At 42.3% G+C, this 26361-nt stretch overlaps 2 protein-coding genes across 5 annotated transcripts in view; both read left to right on the forward strand.

Annotated features, from left to right (window-relative positions):
- ATXN3 (ataxin 3) overlaps positions 1 to 10717 on the forward strand; it is a 32574-nt gene extending 21857 nt beyond the window's left edge. For all 3 annotated transcript variants that reach the window (XM_037130235.2, XM_037130236.2, XM_037130237.2), the window contains 2 exons: positions 2093 to 2193; positions 6784 to 10717. In XM_037130235.2, the coding sequence (XP_036986130.2) occupies positions 2093 to 2193; positions 6784 to 6878 (196 nt within the window). In that variant the 3' untranslated portion in view covers positions 6879 to 10717. The remainder of the gene's footprint in view (positions 1 to 2092; positions 2194 to 6783) is intronic.
- Positions 10718 to 14307: 3590 nt separating this feature from the next.
- The window catches only part of TRIP11 (thyroid hormone receptor interactor 11), a 63264-nt gene continuing 51210 nt past the window's right edge, over positions 14308 to 26361 (forward strand). For both annotated transcript variants that reach the window (XM_037130232.2, XM_037130234.2), the window contains exons 1-3: positions 14308 to 14818; positions 18558 to 18619; positions 22886 to 22996. In XM_037130232.2, the coding sequence (XP_036986127.2) occupies positions 14692 to 14818; positions 18558 to 18619; positions 22886 to 22996 (300 nt within the window). In that variant the 5' untranslated portion in view covers positions 14308 to 14691. The remainder of the gene's footprint in view (positions 14819 to 18557; positions 18620 to 22885; positions 22997 to 26361) is intronic.

A 26361-nucleotide genomic window follows, 5' to 3' on the forward strand; every position in this document is an offset into this window, starting at 1 on the left:
CACTTGGAATGTGTTTCTCAACAAGGAGGAACAGGTAGTTTTCATGGTTGTTGGTTGCCATGATTTTTTTGGTTGTCTAATACCTGAGCCACAATGTCAGTGACGTGGCATCGTCAGGGTTCAGTTTAAGAAACACAACCTACTAGAGGTGTTTGAAGCCCAAAAGTATCTAATACAGAAATTAGGTCTTATACACTCTTAGGAAGAGCTGGCGTGCAGGCGGTAGTCCAGGCCTCCAGAACCCCAACCTGTGTGAAGAGCAGCGACCACTGCCCGAGTTGGGGCGATGGCGAATCAGGAGACTGAGTGCACTGCCAGAGCTCTGATGCCAGGATCAGGACACGGCCACCACAGTCGCCTAGACGTGAAGACTGGGCACAGGAGGAGTCTGGCCCCCATGGCAGCTGCCTCGGAGCCGAATTCTGGGACGGGCTTCTTCATGACGTCACTTGCTAACAGAGACCAACCAAAGTGGCAGGAAAGTTGCCGTGCCTTATTTCTCCTCTCTGCCTTTTAGGACATGTAGTTTTTAGCACTCTGGACTCTCTGATTCTGAAGGCACGTCAGAAGGCACAGTGGCAGTGGCTGCCGAGTGCTCTCCAAACACCTTCTGTCTCACAGTGCCATCACGTGTCAGAGGTGTTCCTGGATTGGCAGTTCATTTTTCTCACTTTTCATGAATTTAAAGTAGAATAAAAGTTACCCCTCTGAAATCGCTGTTACCTTGCATTCTGACATGTCTTCCTGAGTGAAGGAGGAAGTGGTCCAGAGAGGAATCTGACCTGCCAGGAAACCCACCCGACTCACAGCCTTCCTCTCGCCCGTCCCGGAATCGGGCGGTGATGGTGGGAGCACGCCCCCCGCATGGGTGTGCTGCCCCAAAGGCCAGCAGGGGGAAAGGACGACTCCCCACTGGCTGAATTTTCTTGGTTGCTCCTATTTGAAACACAAGATTAAGCGGGGACCCTAGGAAAAAATGTGCTGTTCTGTTGATAGTGTTACTGGTAATTTAAAAATTCTGGTTCCTTTGAAGATCCTCATGCATTTTTTGAAAGTGATGGCTTCTCAGATTGCCATCTGTTTTTAAGTTCTTTACATTTTAGCGCATGTATGTACATATGAAATCATTTTAATTATACATAAAACCAGAAATAGTTCACAGGGCTCCTGGACCCTTTGCTCGGATTCTCCAGTTGCTGACATTTCTGAACCATTTGAGAATAATTTGCAGACATGATTTCTTACTACATCTCAGTGTTTATTTTCTAAGTACAAGGACCTACATATTACATCCTAACCATCATGTTTAAATGTCCTATGACATTGTTTTTCCTGCTTAAAAATGTACAGGGAGAACTTATTTTAATGCAAATAGCGATTACAGAGCCTGGATTATGTATAATAGTTTTCATTTCTTTCATTCATCAAGTATTTGGCGAATGCCTACGATGTGACTGGAATAGTTTTGTGTACTGGGCAACAAACAGGATAAGGGGTGCACCCCGTTCACTAACTCTCTAAAGAAGGAGACAGACGGGAGTTACCAGATGCTGGTAAATTTATGCTGAAAATTAAAAATGGAGTAATGAGACAGAAGAATGCCCTGAGGGCTGCATGAGGAAGGTAGACAGGAAAGGTACCTGTGAGGAGATACTGAAACTCAGATCTGAACACGGGAAGGAGCCAGCCGTGGAAGGTTCGTGTTAATTCATACAGTAATTTGGGGTGCTTCATTTTCTCTTAAAGGTGTTTATTTTCAGTGACTTCCCACAATAGTAAGGATCTCTAAACCAACACATTTGCATAAAAACAGCTACCAGTGAATCCTTTTGTACAGTGTGTTATTTTGTAGTAAAAACACCTACCTATTAATTTTTCTGAATAAATTCAAATTTTTTGTCTAGGTTTCCTAGGATTGCACAGTGATACTTCCAACTCATATATATGTCAGACTGATAGCTCTTGCATTCTTTTGTGGTGGTCATGCCCGTGGCTTGTGGAACCATTTTTTCCCCCACGAATAGTGTTTCTCATGGCGTGTTTTTATTATTATTATTTTTTTAAAATATGCATTCTCTTTTGCATGTTTTAGGCAACAGCGGCAGCAGCAGCAGCAGCAGGATCCACCAGAACAGCTTTCGCACCCATCTGAAACGCTGACCACAAGTTCAGGAGCACTGGGCAGTGATCCAGGTACGTCTCTGACCACGAGTCACAGTTGTCACCTACTGCACACACTCTTTGACACACAGGCTCTATGTGATTGTGGCTTTTCAGGCTGCTTTCTTCTTGAATTGCATTGAAACTTTGAATGAACTTCTTGTCTAAATTTCCCTGGATTAAGGAGCCGACGGGCAAGAGCACCCCAGAAATATTTTGCTTTAAAGTTAACAAACGATACCTGCAGCTTCCCAAGTAATTGGTACATTCTCTGAAAGTTCCTCAGAGATAATGGATATTACCAGGTAGAAAATAGATGCATTTTAGCCCCTGGAAAACGACAACGACCTGAGTGTAGTCTAAATAAGAACAGGAAGTCTAGAGTTACATATTGGACCTTGGTAATAATACCATTATGGGCCTTTACATAGTAAGTGTTAAACTTTGACCAGTTATTGGTAGTATAAGTTGAGTGGAAAACCATTTATGACAAAAGACTTCTAAGCAGAATGTGTAAAGAACTGTCAACACTGAGATGAGGAAAAACAAAAATGGGCAAAGGATTTGAGCAGACACTTCACCAAATAAAATATACAGGTGACAAATAAGCGCATGAAAATACACTCAACATCATTAGGGAAATGCAAATTAAAACTACAGTGAGATACCATTGCACACCTGTGAGAATGGTTTAATAAGAAGATAGAGTTGACAATACCAAAGGCTGGCAAGGATCGGAGCAGCTGGGACTGTTACACGTGGTTGGTGTAGAATGGCACAGGGCCTTCGGAACACAGTTTAGTGTTGATAAACTTCCACTAAACCATGTGATCCACTAGTCCCACCCCTAGGTGTACACCCAAGAAGAGAAAACTAAGGCTTATGAAAATCATGGCGTGTGAATGCTTACAGCAGTGTCATTCATAATTGCCTCAAACTGGGACCTGCCTATGTGTTGTCCTTCAGCTGGGAAACAGCTGCATAGCTCGTGGTACTTCAAACAGTGGACTGCATTAGCAGTGAAAAAGAATGGAATGGTACTGTTTCTGCTGACCCCAAGCATCAGTATTAAGCAAACAGGAGAATCTGAAAGAGAGAAGACAGATAGACTAGGAAGCTTGGCCCAGAGGTTGATGCAGCGGTGATGGCCTGGATTTTCTTTGGCCTCATCTGTCCTCCTGTCACAGACTTCGTGCTGGAGGAGCCCCAGGCGCAAACCAAGAAAAATGCCGCAAGGAAAGCCTGTTCTCTGTGGCCAAAAGGGACCAACTAGCAAGACGGGAACTTTTAGATAATAACCACTAGTCCAGCCAAACTGGGCTAGGTAAATAAACCGACTCCACCACCACCTCACCTGACAAGTGGGAGCCTCGACTTGTATCCCTGACTGGCCGTCAGGACACCCTCCCCCACACCCCATCTCCTAGCCAAGGTGGTGTCGGGGGAAGCCAAGTGAGGGGCGGCACTGTCCCCTCCAGGAGACGACAGGCTGCCTTTGCCCTGCTGTTAGTGGTCACAGGGAGCCTGGACTTAAACCCGCAATGAAGTGGCCTCCCTCTGCCTTCCTGCCTGGGTGCTGTCGGGTGACTTAGTGGAGATTCAGGACTGTCACCGATCTGCAGCAGTAACAAGGCCACCCCAACAGTGTCAGTGGGAAACAGTAACAAGGCGTTCCTAGCTCCCAGTAGGGCAGGCGCAGTCCGGCAGTGGCAAGGGGGCACTCCCCGACCAGCGCCGTGTCGGAGGCGGCCAGCTAAAAGCGAAGATTTGGGTAAGACCCACGGTCTTGTAATACTCAGATGTCCCAGATTCCATCAGAAATCACATGCCCTTCCAAGAGCGGGGAAAACTTCAACCTGAAGAACAAAGACAGTTAATAGACACCATCACCAAGGTGGCACTGATGTTAGAATTTTCTGACATGGAATTTTAAAGCAGCCATTATGCAAATGATACTGTGAGCAATTACAAGCATGCCGGAGACAAATGAAAAATAGAAAGCCTTAGGGAAGAAAGAGAAGCTGTAAAGAAGAACCAAATGGAACTTTTAGAACTGAAAAATAACTGAAATTTTAAACTCAGTGGATGGACCCAACACTCAAATGGAAGGGCAGGAAAGAATCGGCAAACTTGAAAATGGAACAATAGGAGTCACCCATTCCGAGCAATTGTACTGGAAAAACAGTGAACACACTTAGAGACTTGTGGGACTATAATAAAAGAGCAAACATTTGTGCCATGGGAATCCAAGAAGGAGCCGAGAAAGGGGGTGGGTTAAAAACGTGTTTGAAGAAATGACCGAAAATTCTCCAAATTTGGGAGAAGATGGAAACATACACATTCAAGATGAGTGAACCTCAAACAGGCAAAACCCAGAGAAATAGACACCAGGACACAGATATGTAATTTCTGAAAACAGGAGACAAAAAAAAAAAAGAAAATCTTAAAACCAGCTAGAAATACTTCAATGTACAACAGGTTACATGACAGCAGATTTCTCATCCGAAATCTCGGAGGTCAGAGGAAATGGCACATTTTTCAAGTGCTGAAAGAACTCTCAGTCCAGATTTCTGTGTCCGGTGACAATTTCCTTGGAATGAAAGGGAAGTTAGAGAACTTGTCACAGCAGACCTGCCTGAAAATAATGGCTGAAGGAAGTTCTCTAAACAGAAATGATTAACAAAGTAATTTTGGAACTTCAGGAAGGAAAAAAACACTAGAAAATAAAAACATGGGTAAACACAGTAGACTTTTGAGTTTTCTAAATTATGTTTGATGATTAAACGAAGAATCATAACATTTATTTGGTTTCTAGTATATACAGAGGAAATATTTAAGGCAATTGTAAGTTGAGAGTAAAGCAGTATAAAGGGAGGTCGGGTTTCTGCATTTCATTTGAACTGGTACAGCCACCCTGGAAAATAATTTGGCAGTTTCTTCACAAATTGAACGTACACTAATCACACAACCCAAGTTACACTCCTAGGATTTATCCCAGAGACATGAAAACTTGTCCTCTAGGGGTGAATGGTTGAATGAACTGGTTCATAATGTCCTATAGGGGTGAATGGTTGAATGAACTGGTTCATACTGTCATAGGGATGAATGGTTAAATGAACTGGTTCATAATGTCCTGTAGGGGTGAGTGGTTAAATGAACTGGTCCATCCATACCGTGGAATGCTCCTCAGGATTAAAAAGAAACCAGCTGTGGGCACCCTTCTTGGAGCATAACTGCGCCCTTCTCTCGGCCTAATACTTTTTTTAAAAACACTGGAAGTCCCTATAAGACTTGCAACAGGGGAGCAGCGCATCCCAGACTGACCCCCCTGAACCTGTCTCCAAGGCCCCTTTTCTCTGACTTACTGAGCCAAAGCAGCCCTGCCTAGGCTTGGTCCTGTTGAGTCTATCCTAAGCCCTTCCTTTGTTTTACCATTTCCAGCTTTTATTTTTTAAAAATTTTATTTATTTATTTTTAGAGAGGGGTAAGGGAGGGAAAAAGGAAGAGAAACATCCATTTGTTGTCCCTTGTATGCTCCCAACCAGGGACCTGGCCTGCAGCCCAGGCATACGCCCTGACCGGGAATCAAACCGAACCTCTCAGTTTGCTGGACGATGATGCCCCATCAGAAGAGCCACACCCGTCAGGGTTCACCATCCCCAGCTTTAATAAATATACTCTCAAAATAGAAATAAAAAGATTTTAAAAAAGAGAGAAACTGTTAATACATGCAGCAACTGGGATGACTCAAGGGCATTATGCTGAGTGCAAACAAACCAGCCTCCAAAGGTCGGACACTGACTGTGTGGTTCTGTTTGTGCGACAGTCTGAAAGTGACAGATTGGTGAAGTGGAGAACTGCTTAGTGGTTGCCTGCATTTGGGGAAGGTGGCAGGGAGAGAAGCGGGTGTGAATACACAGGGGTAGCGGGGGCAGGTTTTTGTGGTTCTGTCACAGTTCCCTGTCTCGGTGGTGGTGGTGGTCACACAGTCCACACTTCAGATCAAATACCATAGAACTACACATGACATTGTCCCAATGTCAACAGCCAGGTTTGGGGGTGAGCTATGCTTATGTGAGGTCAGGTGAAATTGAGCTGACGTATACCAGGGTTCTGCCTGAACTAGCTTTGCCACTTACTTCTGTGAGTAAAGGTTTTGGAACTTTTTTTTTAAGTAATGAATTGTTGCACAACAAAGTTGAATCTTCTTTCCTTTGGCTTAGCTGCACTGTGCTAAGGGAAGGAAGCCTTACTCAAAAGGCTCCACGTGAACCTTATCATCTGTTCGTGTTGACAGGCGGGAAGAGGCAAACTATAGGGCAGAGAGTGTATCTGTGGTTCCCCGGGATTGGGGGTGGGGGTTGGCCACAGAAGGGCAGCACGAGGGACTTTGGGTGGCGGTGGGGGGGGAATGTAACAGTTCTGTATCTGGGTGGTGATGGTGGTGGTTCAACTGTGTGCATTTGTCCACACTTAGCAAACTGTGAATTTTACTGTATGTAAATTTTTAAAAATCAAAACAAAACTAGTCAGACAGAAATACATTTTTGAAGAGCTTATCTTTTGATAACTGAAAACTTTCCAGAAATATCTAAGAATTATGTGTGTTTTCTTTCCCGACAGGTGATACTATGAGTGAAGAAGACATGCTTCAGGCGGCTGTGACCATGTCTTTAGAAACTGTTAAAAATAATTTCATAACAGAAGAAAAAAAATAACTTTTACAAATCTCTAAAATATTTGTACTTCCCAGCATCATCCTGTGTGATTTCACGCATGGGGCCCATTTTGATCATGTGTCAGAGAGGACAGTATTCACTGGAGGACATGAAACTTTTAGGTGGTTTGCAAAGAAAAAGATGAGTGAGTGGCAAAACGTGTCCGTGAAAGGACTGAATAATTAATGATCCTTCAAATACTAGCCAAAGAGGCATTCAGCAATTAAAGAAATTAAAACTAGTTTTTTAAATGTTCCTTTTTTGTTTTTCAGTGTGCAATATCTAACATGTTGAAAATTAGGGCATTTTTCTTGGATCTTTTTGCAGACCAACTAATAAGTTCTTGCCACAGAACTTTTTCCATTCATTCTGTTTTCTTTTCCTCCCTGCTGTGTAGGTAATTTGGCTCACCTTCATCACCTGCTACTCGCTTCATGTCTCATTAACTGAAGTAACCTTTCAGGACAGTGGCTCTTCTCTGTGTTGATGAGAGTAATGCTTCCAGAAAGAAGCGCGTCCACCCCCTACCCCCCCCCCCGTGTGTTGTGCACTTGGGTGTTTTCTCCTGTCATCGTGTCTCTGGTCACAGTTTATCTACTGCCTGGTTTTTATTATTTTTCTACAACTCTTTTAAAAGATGGTTTTCTTTCTTGAGGTTTTGCTTGTTAAGGCCTCCGAGATGGGTTCATTATTTCAGGATTCTGGTGCATTCCTAACCTCTGAAATCAGCTCTGCACAAGGATTTAAGAATAGAGGAGCATTTTTAAAAAGTGCGAGCCCGCCCTTCCCCAGATGCGCTGTGATCTCAGTTTCGGCAGAGCTTTGCAGCTCTCTGGGAACCCTGTATCCAGCCCCTTCTCGTTTCTCCTTTCCCAGCTGAGAGGAACAAGCGCAGTGTGCGGGCAAGTCTCCTTCTGTTGTCAGACAGCATGTAGTACCCACCGTGAATGTATGAGACAAACTCGGCCTTCAGTTTTAGTAGCAGATTCTTTTTTTTTTTCTCTTGTGACTGGAGCTCCCCGTTGTGTTTGCAGCTGAGTCCCAGAGTGTGGGTGTCCGCCTCTGCTGTCCATCTTCTCGTGGGGGTAGCTTGCCAGAGATGAGGATCTGGAACATGAGAAGAGGTTACTAACAAAAACATGTTTAAATTTGTGCTGTGACTTAACACTTGCATCATGTTTGAAATAGCTTAATGCTAGAAGTCGCACAGTACTGAATGGGTCTGTAAATAAGAAAGTCTTTAATTTTGATAAATAGTCTTTAATTAGGATGCGCAGAGGGTTTCTCGCTAGGTCAAGGCGATGGCGTGACTTAGGGGACAATTAACCATGTCTTTCTGAAACGGGCATTTTAGATTCTGTCATCTGCATTGCATCCCTCATTCTCTAGTCCCATTCGAAGCCCTTTTGGATGTTGAACTATCCATAAGCTAAAATTTAGGAAGTAATTTCAGCCAGTGACTTAGAAAATTAAGGGACGGTGTGTGGCAGCACATGTTTCATCAGGGAAGTTTTTTTGATTAGGGTTCATTGCTAAGCAAAAAAGATGAGAAAATGCCTTTTGTTTATGATTTTGATACAGCTTTTTTCTTGGGAAGAGACAGACTTTTTTAGTCATTATTTTGTGCCAAATGAAGTTTCTTGAAGTTTTCCTTACATAAATTTAGACAGTTTTACTTTCAAATCTAGTTTTCTTTTGACAACTGAAAATGTTCCAGAAGAATTACAAGAATTTAGAACTGCAGAGGATGTAAGAGTTTTATACTGCTCTCAAGATACACAAATAAAAATATGTATTTGGCCTTACTTTTCCCATTGGAAATTTACATAAAACTTTTCATACACTTTAACTGATGAGCTATCTAATATAAAAATGAGAAGAGAAATATGTATAAGTTTTAACCTTAGAGTTTATAAACTTCTTATATTACATACCCTTGTTAAAAGCCTTTAAGGAAATGTGGTATGTTGACCTTCATTTATTAAGGATTTTTTTATAAGCAAAGCTGAGCATACACTGGATACATATGAATGTTTATTTTGTGTGACATTGTTACATTTGGCAGGGAGTTACAGAATCACTTGTCAACTGCCATCTTGTTTACATTGGCTTAAATTTAATCGAACGTTGCAACACCATTGATTGGCCAGTATGAAAAGATGCTAGTGTTCATAACCACAATATCAGAAAATTAAAAAGCCACACAAAGCTGTGGGTCACACATCAGGAACTGCTGTTTACAATGAACCGCCTGCAAGAAAGTCCAGAACCATGACATTTACCATAACTGCCCTGCTAACCACTTTAGATTGAGATTTCCATTCTGTTTTACTAATTGGGAACGTGTTACTGTTTAACATTTAAACTCGTGGTATCATTTTCTAATGTATAATTTGCATCACCTGGATGACATACATACAGTGGCAATGCTAGTAAAGTTTGTAAGGAAAGTTTAAACAAGCTTTAGAAATGCCACTTTCATTTCATATTTTGAGATGTCATAGATTTAATAAGTAGTTTTTTATGTTTTAAAAATTCAGAATAGTTCTGATCTAAAACCATCAATATACATTTTTACAGTAAGTAACTTATAAACATTTCTGTGTTGCACATCGTTTGAAACGGTTGCTGTAGGTAAACTCGATTTCAACTCTAAGATCTTGGCCAAATAATTTACAGTTCACAGAATATTTAAGGAGGTGCTTTTTCCCCTTAAAACTTGATTTTTCTTAAATAACACTTATTCATGCCAAAGTTAATGAAGAAATAAGCTCAAAACTAGTTGAGAATCATCATAGGCAAAACTACCACTAGTCTACATCGTTTCATTGAATATCAAGTTCAATAACGTCAGCCACATGTTTCATGCCTGCATGCTTAAAACAGTGCCATGCTGGTGCCAAGATTCACTCAGTGTCTTCACACTGGCCCATTGAGCCTGTGCAGACTTGATCTGGAATTTTAAGAATTAATGCTAGTAACATCATTTTTAAATGTACGGTAATTGGCCTAAATTAATAATGTATCAATTCTTTAAGCCTATGGACTCATAGAAAGGAGTAGGAAGCACTAGTGAAAGATACTTGGAAATTCCTGATCTATTGAGGAAGCACTTCAGTTGTTTCTTGCATAGGTCAAAGGTAAATGTTTCTAGCGTTGTTTTAGATTGAATTTACTGGGGTGACACTGGTTCACAAAACACAGCTCAGCAAAACATCACCTGGACACTGCATAGTGTGCCTGTCACCCAAAGCGCAGCTCCTTTCTCCATTCAACCTGGCCTTTGCCCACCTCCACTTCCCGCTGCCCTTCCCCCTCCGGCTGACACTACCCTGGCGTGTCTGTGTATTACGAATGTTTTTGTTTCTTTGTGGTTTTTTGCTTAGTCCTTTCACCTTTCATCCAACCCCCCCAATCCCTCTCCCTCTGACAGCCGTCAGCCTGGTTTGTGTATCCGCGCCTCTAAAGAGGAAAATGCATTAGAATGTGCTTATCTATTTTCTAAAACTGTGGGTTACTAGAAATAACTTTTAACAATTACTCTTCTGTATAAATACACTATTTGAAATTCAAGTTCAAAAAACACCTGAAATAAAAAGCATTGTCTTTTGGCTGTGACCCAAGTGCACTGGGACAGTGCCGTTTGCTCAGGACTCGATTCTGCAGCCCTCTCCGAGTTCGCGTGCCGTTAAGGCTTGGCAGGCCTTGCCGTCTGGCCCTGAGGAGAGCTGGGCTTCCAAAGCACTGTTGGACACTGAGGAGTGTACTGTTGGTGTGGATGTTCGATGAGTTGTATTTTAAATATCAAAGATGATTAAATAAAGATGTTTGCTTTTTTATTTTCGTTTTTATTTGTGGTGTTCATTCATAGCCTTACATTGAAAGTTTGGGTGGAGGATCAGAAGCATTTGCACCACCTGAGAACTTTTCGTAAGCACAGTTTCAGGCCACGCTCCGAGTGACTGTGAACCTGTGTTTTTAACAGAATGCCCAAGGGGACTCAGCTGCAGAGTGAAGTTGGAGAAGCAGTTTCCCAGATTCAGGAGCTGAGGGAAGCAGGCCAGGGGAGCCCACTGGTGCTCCATTCCGGTGGTTCCTGACTGCTGCCAAAGGACCTGCCATTACTGGAGCTGCTGGTATTTTCTCTGAAGCTGAGTCCCATGTTTTCATTTGAAATTAAATTTTAAATGTTGGCTCTATTTTTCAACCCTGAGGGCCAAATTACATTATTAACAGTTTTTAAGAATGCCAGGTTTTCCTTATTTTATCCAACTAATAACTGGACTCCACTGGGACGGATTGAGGATGATAGAATTCTCCAATTTTACTATGAGGGTTGTATATCCATTTTAGCCTTAGATGATGAGACAGCCATGCAAAGGTGTGGTGACACCAAGCTGTCCCAAGGAAACAGCAAGCCTGATGGCTCTGCGGTGGGGGTGGCTGCTTGCCTCGGACCAACAGAGCAGTCTGAAGAAGCTAGCGTGTAGTGAGCGAGATGAACTTGGGATGTACACAGAATCTTCCCATGTAAGGTTTGATAAAGGTAATATGGAATATATATTTTATTACACCCGGCACTCTGGCATCACTTTCTAGAATAGTCTCAAGCCTTTAAAAATTTTTTTAAGGCTTTTTAACCACATCCTTTACCAAAGAACATGCCAGGTCCACCTCAAGTAGCCCAAAATACTGGCTGGATGTTTGACACTAAAGGTGTCTAAGCCATGCCTGGTCAGGATTTTAGTCCAGACTCCCACTGCCCAGTTGTGCGTTTTGTGTTTCCTGTTAATTCTGTGCAGTTACTTTCATCATCATCAGACAACTACAGTTCAGTTTTGAAACCTTGGTGTCCACATCATCAACTGTAGTGATCAACATCTGTCTTTCTCTGCCACTCCTACTCCAGAACCACATAGCACCAGGACACTTGGACAATAACAGCTGTTCACTCGGCCCTCAGTCTCTGTGTGTGTGAGTCGAGCCTTCCCGAAGCTGTTCAGCCCCCTCACTCCAATTACCTTCAAGTGGACCTTCATTCCTGTCACGTGCCTTTACAGGGAATAAAACGTGTAAACATTGATAGGGATGATGCCAAATCATTTGCTGAAATGATTGTGTGCCTAGACAACCCAAGGAAACGAATTGAAATGCTGTCGAACTAATGAGGGAGGTTATTTTACAAATAAACGGATGCACAGAGAAGCAGCCTACTCAAGGTCATGCAAGCTCACAGGTGAAAGGTGGGCAGTCAGCCTCAGAGTCTGCACATCTAACCCGTGGGCAAATGTGTAGTAAACACTTCCAGAATGAGATGCAAGTGCTTTTTTAAAATCATTTCAATTTCAGGGAGACCTTTTGTGGCCTGGTGCCGTCAGATTCCAACTCCTGGAGGCATTGCCATGTTCCACTCACAACTAGTGCCACCTGTGCTTGTCCCTCCTATGAATGACATGAAAGAGGAGAAATGCAATGCATTGAGTGTTACGCTCGAAAGACCTGCAGACCTATCCTTTTATCAAAACAAAAGTCTCTCTGGCCAGGTAATTTGTGTCCTTGTACCATTGCAGAAATAGCTTGTAAATCACGTGACCTTTCTTTAAGGAGGAAAGCAAGCAAGGCAGGACACTCAGACCCATGCAATTTGTGTAACATCAAGTGCCACCAATACCATAGTGACGCAAGATAGTGAGAAGCCGGGAAAATTCCTTGTCAAGGGGAATGAAGAGAACTCAGACAAGATAGTTAAAGACAGGCAAGCAATTAACAGCCTACTAATAAACTGCAAGATCTTACCCTGCCTAACCAAGGACACTTAGGAGCAAATAGTACATATCTCTCCTCCCCAACCAGAGAGTAAGTAGCTTACTTAAATCACCCTGGCCAAGGAGATGGATAAGAGACCCAGCTGATGCCATTAGTGCCAGCCACAGCCCTGAATAGATGAAGTCAGGAGAATATTTAACAATAACCGAAAAGCCAGTTTGAGCCAGACAAATCCAAGACAAAAGTAAAGCAGTGAAGCTGACCAGCAAATGATCCCAAACTCCCCCATAAACTCATTTTCATGTGTCAGTGTATTAAAAGTCACACCTGGAAACCCGCCGAATATTCTGTTGAGACCCTCCCCTGAGAAGTCCCCTAAAACTCCTTCCTGCCTTTAGAAAACAGGTAAGAACCCTCAAGACAGAGGGCCCAGCATATGCTCTACAGCGCACCCCATGCCCCCCTTTCTGCAGGTGTATATTTTCACTCTTTCTCCTAAGCTCTAAAAGGCCCCACAAGACTCCCAATCAGGGAAGCAGCAGGCAGCACCACCTCATCCCAGACTGATCTCAGGAACTGTCTCCAAAGGCCTTATTTTGTGTCTAAATTTCTTTCCTGAGTCCACACAGCCACGTGGCTCACTGCTGCTACTGTAACTTGTTTTCTGAGTCCACAAGCCCAGCGTGGCTCGCGTTTGTTTCTGACTTCCACTCCTGCGTCTAGGGAGCCCAGTCCAGGCTTACGCTTGTTGCTGTGAACTTGCCTCTTCCACTGGAAACCTTTCCTGTTTATCCCCAGCTTTAATAAACATACTCTCAAAAACACCTGGACTCATGTCATGAAATCTTTCCTACACAAAGTCAAGAACCCACACATTCCAGACCATGACAAGGCAGACTGGCCTCAGTTCTGGTCCCTTTTCCGGGGCAGTAGGCCAGTTTCCATTAGAATAGCTTTTTTTTTTTTTTTCTGTATTAAATTGCCGTGTTGTCCTCTAATGAGTTATTTGGGGGAGAGGCTGGTCTGTGTTTTTAACTTCATTGGTTAAATTGGCTTCATGGATAAAGGTCTTCTTATATCCAGGAAGGCAGGGTTTCAACCTTGAGTTGGAAAGCCACCAGAGAAAATTTCTCCTATAAAAGGTAACCCATAGTGTGTGCTGCCTTCCTTGACGCTTGAACTTGCAATCCATCCTTTCTGTGCATCTCCAGCACCTGCCGCGGGGGTGGCCCGGGCACAGCAGCACTGCAGGAGAGGCGGGATACTGGATACAGTAACCTGCGATCCGCGCTCCCCGCGGGGTGGGAGCGCCCCACCGTGTCCCCTCGCACCACTGCCTCCGCGGGTGTCGCAATTAAAACACTCAGGGTTGACCAGCACAGCGCCGCCTTTGGGGGCGGGCGCACCCACTGAGGCTCGGCTCTGCCTTACACACAACGACCGCCCGCTGACAGCGCCGCTTCGCAGCCGGCTCTGGCGGCGGGTCCCGCAGGCCGAGGGCGGGCGAGCTGGAGGTCGGCCTCGACCTCCGCGGGTCGCGGCGACCCCTGCCGGCCGCACTCGGTCCTCCGCGATCCCATGCTCCCTTGCGCCCAGGACACGTCCGCCGGCTCCGCGCGGCCCTTCTATGCCAACGGGGCCTCTCCATGGTCCACTGCCGCGTTGCGAGTGGCTGTCATGGCGGCCGGCGTCGAGTTGGCAGGACTTGCCCACGGAACTGGGGAAAGTCACTGAGCCAGAGGAAGAAGTGGCCCAGCCCGGACGGTGGGAAGTCGTGGGAGGAGCAGAGGCCCCGCGGGGGAGACTGTGCTGCAGGGGGCGGGTCCCCGGGGAAGTGTCCGGCCTGGCCTCCGCGTTCGCGTGCGGAGCCGGACGTTGGTGGGCGCCCCCGAAGCCGGCGTTGCCTAGGAACCCCGCATTGTGCTGTCGAATCCTGAGTGTGTAGATTTTGGAGCGGAGGCAGCCTTTCGAGGACACTTGGCGGGGTCGTCCGACGGTGCTGGACGCTTTTCTCGGAGCGGACCAGGTCGTTCTCTAACCCGCAGCGATGTCGTCCTGGCTTGGGAGCCTCGGCTCCGGCTTGGGCCAAGTAGGGGGCAGCCTGGCTTCCCTCACTGGCCAGATTTCAAATTTTACCAAGGATATGCTGATGGAAGAAGCGGAGGAAGTAGAAGGTAACAGCTGGAGCGACGGGGGAGGGCTTTTCTGGGACCCTGGGAGCGTCCGTTTGGTCCCCACGTCCATCCGTCAGGAGACGTGGACGGGTGGCGGAGGAGTGTCTTTCCGCCCTTTTTTTTTTTTACACTGCTTTTGCCTCTTCCTCGCCGATTTTCTCTGATAGGAGACCACCGGCGCCGGGAGAAGAGTTCTAGTTCTCCCTTTAAACCCTCTGGCTCGCTCCGAGCGGAGCGAAACTGCTCCAATGTTGAGCCGAGTTTATTTTTGTTTGGTTTATCCACGCCCACCGCTTACTTTGCCCTGAACTTGGGGGCGGAACTCACTCATTTTGATACTCTATACTGACAGTTAAAAAAGTGCTTCGGGTGCGACACATAGTCACTTTCGCCTTCGATATATGTAACAATTGCAGTAACTGATAAGTTATTTAGTATCGTTTACCCTGTCCGATTTGAATATACTGTGGGTGCAACATAGCTAGATCTCATATTTTTGCTTATACTGGTGACATAGCGTTCCAACTTAAAATGTGTTTTTCTCCCCAGTTGTCCATTCATTGTCCGAGTAGAACAAGGGAGATACTTTATTCTTGGGTGTCCTTAGCAACCTTCACTCATTTTTGAAGTCTTCATTTTGTTTTACTAATGAAGAGTGATTCGGAGTTACATGGTAATCGATAGGGAATTACTATTTTGACTTTCTGAACTAGTACTGTTTCTTTCAGCAAATAGTATTTATATCAAAAGAAACCTTTCATCTCAGTCTAGATCTGCTTCCAGAGAGGTAATGGTTGGGTCTTTTGGATGAGAGCAGCTCCTTTGACAATTTTATTCTTTATACATTAATTAGCATTCTGATTTAATTTTTAAAATCCTCATTGAACTGAGCCTTCATTTTTATTTGTCTGAAGTAAAGTTAGTTTGATAAAAAGATAGTATTTACACTTAGAATTTCTGTGGGGTCTGTTTAGAGGGGAGAAAAATTGAGGAGCTGCCTCAACCCATTTTACTGCCAAGGGCACCTCTGGGGAAGGTTGGGAATGGGAAGGAGAGGGTCGTGTGTGCGGAGGCAGAGAAGGGCTGGATACCACCGGAAGTGACCAATGCTCCTTGGCTCCTGCGGGGGGGGGGGGGGGGACAGTTGCCCGATCCTTTGACCCTAAACAAGAAAACATGCTGAATGTCCTGCAGGCTTTTAAGGTGGAATGCATTTTGTTCTTCCCACCAGATATGTTCCTGCGTTCTCAGTGCTAATGGTTTCACCATCTACCAGTCTCTGAAAGTAGCAATCTTTGTCATCTTTGCTTTGTCTCTTTTTCATCTCTTCCAGTTGGTCACCGACTGGAAATCCTGTGCCAGAATTTTCTTTTATTTGTACTTTCCTTGGTATTACTACTGCTTCCTGACTAATGAAGTTCATAGCCCCATTGTTTTTCCCACACACTGTTTGTTTCCTATCCTGCCATCCCCACTCCACTCCATTTTCTGTTTGGTGCCAGTTACTCTTCTAAAAACTAATGTGCTTTAGAATCTCTTTACCCTGTTATTATGGGATAAAATTCAAAACTCTTAGTTATGGAAGAGCAAAAAGCTATCCAGCTGGGTTCAACCCACCTTTTCCAGTCTTACCTCTAGTCCCCTCCCCTTCTCTTCCAGGTGCCCAATGTAAGCACGTAACATACACATACATGCTTAGGCCTCATGGAACTTTGTGTGCCTGCGCAGCTTTGAGCTTCAGCATGGGAAGCCCTTCCTTTTCTGCTTCCTCCTCTGTCCTTCTTTGCCTAGCAAATATTTTTTCCTGTATGACCCTGCTCACGTGTCAGGTAGTTAGTGAAGCCATTCTGACTCCGTGGCAGGTTGAATTGATTGCAGGGGATCTGTGTTCTAACAGAACTTTGTGGAACTCTCTCTGCCAGCACTTACCATGTTGGGTTATAGTTTATTTCTTTCCTGATGCCAAGGTACTGCATTTATTCTTACATTACCAGTATGTGACATGTTTCCTGGTACATAGTAGATGCTTAGTAAAAATTGCTCAGAGACTGAAAATCTGCAAAGTTGCTTAGTGCTTTTGTTTTCCTTTGTATTAAAAGGCGACTTGTTTAACACCTAATTCATTGATTCTATAAATTATTTAAAAACAGGGTCAGAGTACAGTTCATTTATTCGTACAACAAGTATTTATTGAGTGTGTATTCAGTGTCACCAGTGAACAAGATGATAGCACTGTTGGTATGGCTGTTTACATATATGCAATATCAGAAAGTTGCTGGTCTACCAAACTAACACTGTGCTGATTTATTCAAGGTTAGGAAGCTGAGATTTCAAGTCAGACGTGGGTTGAAATTCCACTTCCATGCATTGCAAATTGTGGGATCTTTGGCCGGTTATGAAATTCTTAACGCTAACAGGCAGGGTTTCCTTGTCTGTTAAATAAGGGAACCCAGACCTATCAGGAGGTGGGGAGTATTAATAAAACCGTGAGTGGAAAATGCCCAGCACTGGGCCTAGCGAGTAGTAAGTGTTAATCACCGGTAGCTGTCCTTCTGTTTTCTTTCATGGAGGAAGACTTTTTTGGTCTGTATACCTCTCCCCTTTATCCTTAAAAAGACCAGGGTTTTTTGCGGGGGTGTGTGAGAGAAGGAGGTCTGCATTAACCATTTTTATCCCTCTTTGAAACAATTGCTTCTTCTATAATTACCTTCCTGAACAGATTAGATTGTAATTTGCTCTCTTTGGAGTAGCAATTAGTCTGTCAGAGTTTTAAGCAAGATGTATAAACAATCAGAGAAGCAGCCCCACCTGGTCATTTTCAAAACAAGAAGAGTAGGTTTGTCTCTTTTACTGAATGTCACTTGTATTTTCTTTCGATTTAAAATGTAGGTCAGAGAACTTCTTTTTATAGTATTAAAGGGCTGTGAGTGCACTGGCTGGCGTGCTCAGTGGATTGAGCGCAGGCTGCGAACCAAAGGGTCGCCAGTTCGATTCCCAGTCAGGGCACATGCCTGGGTTGCAGGCCAGGTCCCCAGTGGGGGCCACGTGAGAGGCAACCACACTTTGATATTTTTCTCCCTCCCTTCCCTTCTCTCTAAAAATAAATGAATAAAATCTTTTTTTAAAGTGCTATGAGTAATGAAAAATACTAGTACTAAGAAAAAAAACCTGTTGTGGATGATGATTTTTCTGGCAGCATCAGTGGTGCCATTTTGCTGCTGCTGACTTCTGACTCTTCTTTTAAATGAAAATGTACAAAACCAGACTGTTATTCCCATTTTAAATAAATTGTGTCTGTGTTATTTGAAATAAGAGTTCTTTTAGTGTATTTTAATTCTTTGTTTATAGGTCATTAATTATTTGGTAGTACTGGGAGCGGAAGACATTAGAAATAAGGGTTTAAACCCTACTTGCATAAATTTCATCTAAACAGAGGGATTTACTTTGTAAAACTTAATTTCCCAAATATTAATGAACATTTCCAAGGGATAAAGATATACACCCCAGGGTGTAGAAGATAGACAAAGAGAATGCTCTTTATCACAATAGAACATTTGTGGCAGTAGAAAGCTGTATAAAGCTGTATAAAATCAAGTGATATTTATCTTTTGAATATGTTTGAAGGTCAGCATGCCATTCTTTCTAAAGCTCAGTGAAATATATTTTCCTTAAAATGCCTGTTTATTAATTTATATGGTGTTGATCACATATTCAATATGTGCTGCTATTTCTTTTGTAGCAAAATTACCTAATTCTATAAGAAAGGAAATTGAAGCCACTGTTACAATCTTGCGATCAGAGGTAAGGAAAATTAAAGATTATTATTAATTAAACTTAGATTTTTCTTTTTCTAAGCCATGAAAGTTACTTATGCTTTATTTTGGTCTTCTCTTTTTAATGCACTGCTTACCACTCTTTATCTCTTGCTCTTCATATACATTTTTTTAAGCATTATCATCTTCCTTTGGATGAAGGGTATATTTACATGTCACTTTACTTTGCTGTTCCATATTCCCATCTCTGCTTCTCTATGCTGGAAGTGGGGAAACTGCCAAATATAGAAATAATAGGGGCAACAGTTTATCATTATCTAGGATTTACTCTGTTTTAACAGCGTTGCAAAATTGCAGGATTACCTTTATTGAAGTATGATGTGAAGAATGCAATTCTGTTAATCTAGAGTTTTTTAATCCCCTAACATTAGAAACTGATATTTTATATACAAAGAAGCTAATAATATAGGAATAGCAAATTAATTTTATCATCTTTCTCATTATTAGTCAGTGCCTCACGGTGACTAGTTTTGAACATTGTACTTAACAGGGAAGTTAAGGGTTCAAGGAAGGCCATAAAGACACAGAAGGACTTAACGTGGGATCCACTGTAAAGTACCAGACTCAGTGATTTACCGTAGTCTTCTGGGGAGAGCAGTGAGGGAACACTTAATAGGAGGTCAGCAAAAGATGTTCTGAGAGAACCGTGGTAAGCTCGTTTTCCTATCTGGTAAGCCCATAAACAGAAAATTGAATTTAAATGTAAGATAATTCTTACAAGAAGCATTTTTAAGCCCTGGTATAGATTATCAAGATGAGATCATGGAATTTGAAAGTAGAGGGACCTCCCAAGAGGAATTACAGTAGTAGTCGCCTCAGTAGAAAGACGGTGGCAGTTTTTGGTGGTACTTGAGAGACCTCGGCTGTAATTACCTGATAAATAGGTGCTTTGGTGACAGATGAACGAATAGCTTCTTTCTTTGTGAGGCCGAGGTGGGAAGTTGTTCCTGTAGTCCCCACAGGAGTCTTACTCCAGGCCCTCCATGAAAACTTGTGTCCGAGGCATGTAGTGGCATTAATTTGGGTGCATTTGCCAGTGTACATTCGGCACATTCGGCCGGGGGTGCGCAATAAGTAGGGCTAGCCTGCTTAGTGTGGGTCTGCTCTGCATTGAGCTTGAGAAGGAAGGTAGAAATCCTCTGTCCCTCTTTGATCTCAGGCCTGATCTCTGGTAGCGCTGTCCCTGGACTACATGGCAAACACCATTCCGTGTTTAGAAATACATATTTTTAGTATAACACATCCCCAAAGGAAAGCCAGCTGCCGCATTTGCTGCTTATTCAAAGTAATGTGAGCTACTCGTTTACTAGAGGAAAACAGACTGTTGGACTTCCCAAGGCTTTACGTAAAGGTGATTTAAACTGTGTGATTCTTGCCTTAACTCAGCACATAAGCATTTCACACCCGAAGCCCTTATGTGACTGAGCAACGAGAGAACAAGGTGAAGGTATGACCGACGCCGTCAGGAAGCGCACAACCTAACATTCTACTGAGAAGGTTGTAGAGCAGACAGAGGGCGCTGTGTGTTCCACGGGAAGTTAGATTTGCACACAGATGCTAATATTTGAAGGTGACCAAATTTAACTGTGTTTCTTCAGTTGCAAGTAACTGCAACCAGTCTGAGTATATTAAACCCTCTGTGCCAAGAAAAACAGCTACTACATGTGCCGTCTGGATCCAGTGGGCTCTTTTAGTTTTTTGATATCAATCATTATAAAACTATTAAGAATAAAGTTGTAATGAAAAACTTTTTTGGCATTTTAATAAGAACTTACATGTAGCAAATCCACATTTTTATTCTTATGCTTCTGGTTTTAAAAACATACTCAAAATAGGCAAGGTTCTTTGAATGTGGTTTACTGCTTATTAATTCTCATGCCTGAACTGGGGTGTATCTTATCTTGTAAATACTGGTTCTAGATTCACTTACATTCCTAATAGACTATAGCTTGCCATTACTTCCTGTTCTTTTCCTTTGCTTGTGTCATTAAACCAGTACTTTTGAAAACTCTAATGGCTCATGATTTTGTTGAAGAGGCTTGTTGTCTTTGCTCCATAACTACAAAGCATTTTTATTCTTAGACTTAGAAATACCAATTTAAGCAATTGGTCCTTTGATTTCTGTTCATTTTTGTGTTCCCCCTTCCCTCCCGATCACCTGTCTTCAGCGTTCGGCTGTGTATGAAGGCGTCAAGTGAGTGTGCAGATGCTCACAGTGGAAGAGGCTGTTGCTTACCTGTCTAGCGCAGCGGGGAAGGTTCAGGTCCTTGTCAGAAAATGTCACGAGATAAAGTCTTTTCTTACGATGAGAGCGCTGTATTTCCTTTTTGTTCTTAGGAATGTGCTCACCATCAGTTCTCAAGTTTGAGAAAACTTCTCGGGGCGTTGCTATTTGAAGACCTGGCTGCGATTTTGCTTCCGCACTCGGGTTCATTGGAGCCATTAGGCTCTGGAGCGCTGTTTGCTGTCCCTGTGCCCAGATCTTCTTAGTTGTGGAATAATCATTTAATATTTTCCTCTATTTGTTGAAAAATGAACAATCTAAATTTTTAGCTGTGTTCAATGAAGGAAAAAACACACAAAAACTATAAAGATGATATCTTCAGAGACCTTTTATCTTTTTAAAAAGGTGAAAGATTTATACAGTTGAAGAGAAACCAGAGAAAAGTTAGGAATATCAGTCCTTTTAGATAGTTAGGACAACTCAAAAAAGAAACTCACAAGCTGAAATGGGTTCCCTTAGACCTTGATGGTATAACGGGGGTTAAGCAGGATAGAATAATTGAAGGTTATGAGCATTTCATGGATCCCAAGCGCAGAAATTATAGCCAGTTTTTAGGGGCTGCATCCAGAACTGGAGGCCCTCAGGGGTCTTCCTCTCTCATTATTGCTCCTCTTTGCTCTTCCCTCTGAGTGGAGGCAGCCCATTAGGTATTGGCGAGTTGAAAGTGTTTGAGTTCTAGTTACTAATTGTAGTTAAAAAGTAGCCATAGGTGTCTTATTTAAAAAGCTTGGAGTGGATTCTTATGAGTAAGTTTTGACTTCACCATATTATATCGCTTCAGTTTTGCATGGTGTTTTTCTTATTAACTGAAAATCATGTAAAAGCAGCCAATAGAATAGAAAGAAATTAGTTGTGCGGACATCGGTCCTGTTTCTTACTAATATTTCTTTTAGGTAACCAAGATCTGTGTTAGATTTCTGGAAATAGGCTCCCAAAGTAGGATTTGTGTATGTTGGAATTTTTTCATTAATTTGCTCTGCTGATTTTTCTCTAGGAATTCATATAATCTTCCTGAATCATAGTTGTTTTTTTTTTACATCTATCAATAGAAAAAAATCCTGGAATTTAAGAAGAAAACATACGACCTTTTAGCAGCAGCTTTCTTTCCCACCATCAGTCTCCTTATTCTCAGTTACCATTATTAAACTGTTTGTAGAGATGTTGGATTAGCAGAATTCCTAGTAAGTCGTTACCTGCGATCACTTATAAATTCCTTTTTGCAGGAAGTTTTAGGGCCCGTTCCTCTTGCTGCATGTGTGCTACTTGCTCTCTCCAATTTCAGACATTGGTAGTGGGTTAAGGTGGTTTTATAGGTAAGCACATGAAATTTATTTCTTTCACATAGGGCAACATCTTTAAACAAGGGACTGTGATATCTGGACTGATTGAAGTATTCTTAGAATATTTTGTGTGCTTCTAACTCTAGTTTTACAAACCAAGTAAATCGGCTCGTGTGGAGGGGCCTTGGGGCTCCTGGGGTGAGGGAGACGAGGGACACAAGTTTTGGCCTCCTGCCTGTACTTGAGCTAAAAGGTTTTTTAAAAGACAGTTCTTTAAAAAAGTTCTGTTTGGGGACAAAACAAAAGTTAAAGCGTGTAATCAAGTTCGTTCATTCACCAGACATTTACTGCCTGCCGTATGCTAGACACTGGGCACACAAAGGTGGGGAAACACTGATCAGTGGCTTTTTCTCAGTGAAAAATCAAAGTGAGGAAGTTGTCTTTTTTTAGACTTTGGTTCAGAATTATGCATAATCTCTATAAACAGGCTTACTGCACCAACGACTTTAGTTAAAAGTGTATTTCGAAGGCCAGAATTTTGTCAGGCCTGTATTTTACATCTTTTTTTTTTTTTGTATGAAGCAATGTTTTTCATAATGCCATGCATATAACTGTTACATGTTTTACGTTTTAGTCTTTTTGTTGAAAGTACTTTTTTCTTTGCTTCTAGAATGAACGACTTAAGAAACTTTGTACTGATCTGGAGGAGAAGCTTGAAGCTTCAGAACTTCAAATAAAGCATCAGTCAGCAAGTTACCGAAATCAACTACAACAAAAAGAGGTAAAGGTCATGAGAGTCACTCTGTGCTTGTTTTACACTCAGGTATTTAGGAAGTTTTTGAAGAGTCATAATAGAAATCAAGCTCTGTTTAGGCTTCTGGCTAAGATGGAGGCACAGGTAGATACACTTTCCTTGCCCAGCCAAAAGAAGGATAACAGCCAATTTAAAAACAATTAACTGCCAGAAAAATCAAACTGTATGGAAGTCCGACAACCAAGAAATTAAAGAAGAAACATTCATCCAGACCAGTAGGAGGGGCGGAGATGGGCCGCTGAGGTCGGGGCGGGGGAGGCCCAGCAAGGTGTGGTGGCTGGTGGACCAGGAGGTCCCACATTCGCCAGTGGATAAACTGGGAGGAACAACTGGGGATGGAGACAGACAGCACAACCCAGGGTTGCAGTGCTGGGAAAAGACTTTTCCAAACCTCTGGCTGTAGAAACCTGCAGGGGTTGTGGTGATGGGAGAAACTACCAGTCTTACAGGAGAGTCCAGTGGAGGGATCCACGGGGTCCTAGAACGTACACAAGCCCCCGCACCCGGAAATCAGCACCAGAAGGGCCCCATTCATTTGCAGGTAGTGGGAAAAGTCACTGAAAGCTGGCTGAGAGCTAAGCAAGTGGCACTGTTTTCTCTCGGACCCCCTTCCCCACATACAGCACCACCATGCAGCCATGTGATTACCTAAGGCTCCACCCCTTAGAATGTAATAGGCACACTGAGACAAAGAAATATGGCCCAAATGAAAGAACACATCAAAGCTCCAGAATAAGAACTAAGTAACGAGGAGATAGCCAACCTATCAGATGCAGAGTTCAAAACACTGGTAATCAGGATGCTCACAGAAATGATTAAGTATGTTCACAAAATAAAGGAAAAAGTGAAGGCTATGCAAAGTGAAATGAAACAAAATATACAGGGAACCAACAGTGAAGGGAAGGAAACCAGGACTAAAATCAACAATTTGGACCAGAAGGAAGAAATAAACATTCAATCAGAACAGAATGAAGAAACAAGAATTCAAAAAAGTGAAAAGAGGCTTAGGAAACTCTGGGACAATTTTAAACGTTCCAACATCAGAATCTAGGAGTGCCAGAAGGAGGAGAGGAAGAGCAAGAAATTGAAAACTTATTTGAAAAAACAAGGAGAGAAAACTTCTCCAATCTGGCAAAGGAAATAGACTTCCAGAAAGTCCAGAAAGCTCAGAGAGTCCCAAGAAGTTGGGCCCAAGGAGGAATACACCGAGGCACATCATCATTACATTAGCCAAGATTGAAGACAAGGGAAGAATCTTAAGAGCAGCAAGAGAAAAGGAGACAGTTTCCTACAAAGGAGTTGCCATAAAACTATCAGCTGATTTCTCAAAAGAAACCTTATAGGCAAGAAGGGGCTGGAAAGAAGTATTAGAAGTCATGAACAGCAAGGCCTTACATCCAAGATTACTCTGTCCAGCAAAGCTATCATTTAGAATGGAAGGGCAGATAAAGTGCTTCCCAGATAAGGTCAAGTTTAAAGGAGTTCATCATCAGCAAGTCATTATTACATGAAATGTTAAAGGGACTTATCTAAGAAAAAGAAGACGATCAAAAATATGAACAGTAAAATGACTGACAAACTCACAGCTACCAACAACTGAACGTAAAACAAAAACAAACCAAGCAAACAACTAGAACAGGAACAGAATCACAGAAATGGAGATCACGTGGAGGGTTATCAGTGGGGAGGAGGAGGGGAGAGCATGGGGAAAGTGGTACAGGGAATAAGCGTAATTGGTAGATGTGGAGAGAAGCTAAAGAACTTATATGTATGACCTATGGACAAGAACTAAGGTGAGGAATGCTGGAGGGAAGGGGGGGTACAGGGTGGAGGGGGATAAAGGGGAGGAAAAAGATGGGACAACTGTAATAGCATAATCAATGAAACATACTTTTAAAAAAAGGAAAAAGAAATCAAGCTTTACTTAGATCCATGAAAACATTGAAAGGTTGCAGAAGTTAGTAATTACCAAGGCAGTTTAATATGACTAATTTAACAAAATTCTGTAAGGTTTCTATTTTGTTTATGTTATATAAACTGACCTTTGTAGAGTTTAATTTCTGCTTTCCAAAAGAAGAGAAGTCTTTGTATAACATATCTTTAGTTGTCCGTTGCTTATAATTTCTCATTTTATGAAACCCAGTTTCTCATCTATTTACCTAAAATTGTTTGAAATCAACATGATCATTGCTAATTCTAACTATAAGTGTTAATATATACTGTATTAGCATTTACTTGATTTTCCATGGAAAAACAGAATATTGAGTGTTTATAGCTTATTTATACTGTTCTATAAAATTTTTCCCCTTTAGATTGATAGAAATGGTTATTTTAGAATTGGCTTATCTTTTCTTTGCAGTGCCAATAATAGATATAAGACAATATAACTAATGTTATCATGATTCCTTATTAAATAGATTGTGTCTGTGTGTTTCATGCTGTTGTTGAATTCTTTTAATGTCCTGCACATAACCGGAATTTAGTAAACTGTTCTGTTGAATTGAACCATTTCTAGTATTATTACGAAGATCATTTGGGTGTTCTTCACTTTGTTAATTAAATGTTTATTTCTACCATGAATTCATAATTAGGTTTTTAAAATGTAGGTACACTGATTTTTATTCCTTTGGTGACATATTAAGATGAAAAATGAAAGCAAACCATGTTAAAGATAAATATAAACATTTAAAGAAGAGCTTAATTTTAAGTCTGTTGGAAATTTTATAAAATAAAATAGTACAAAAAATGACTGTAAAAAAGCAAAACTACAAGTTTAAATTAAAGTTAAAAGCCCACCTTTTAATTTTAAGACTCAACAGATATGAAATCACTCTGTGAAATTTCTTTGAAAGTGTTTGAGTCCCATCGTGTCAGTGTCTGTACTGTCCAGGGACGGGGAGCACACACGCATGTGACAGTCCAGCGACCACGCGGAGCAGAAGCGACTGACAGATGTCCCAGTGGAGCAGCGGTTCCCACCAGGGGTCTACAGCTGAATCCTGGGCACTCTGAAACACTGCACATGCTCGTGCTTCTCAGGAGATTCTGGTTTAGTGTCTAGGGAAACAGCCCTGGTGCTGGTGTTTTGGAAAACTCCATTGGGGATTCTAATGCTTAAATCCTCATTGAAAATGCTGCTGTGGAAAACGCTGGCACTTATAGTCCACCTAACTATTGACATTGGAAGGCAGATTACGCATTCAAGTTTAGAAATGCCTCTTTGGCACTAGAGCTTAACATTTTTTAGCTTACAGCTTGATGTAAATGTCTGTTGTGTAAAGAGAACTTTCTTTGTATTATAGCTACCTGTGGAAAGTTGTGGATTTTGGAAC

The sequence above is a fragment of the Artibeus jamaicensis genome, unplaced genomic scaffold (genome assembly GCF_021234435.1).
Source record: "Artibeus jamaicensis isolate MK-2021 breed Jamaican fruit bat unplaced genomic scaffold, CSHL_Jam_final contig_444, whole genome shotgun sequence".
NCBI classification, from domain to species: domain Eukaryota; kingdom Metazoa; phylum Chordata; class Mammalia; order Chiroptera; family Phyllostomidae; genus Artibeus; species Artibeus jamaicensis.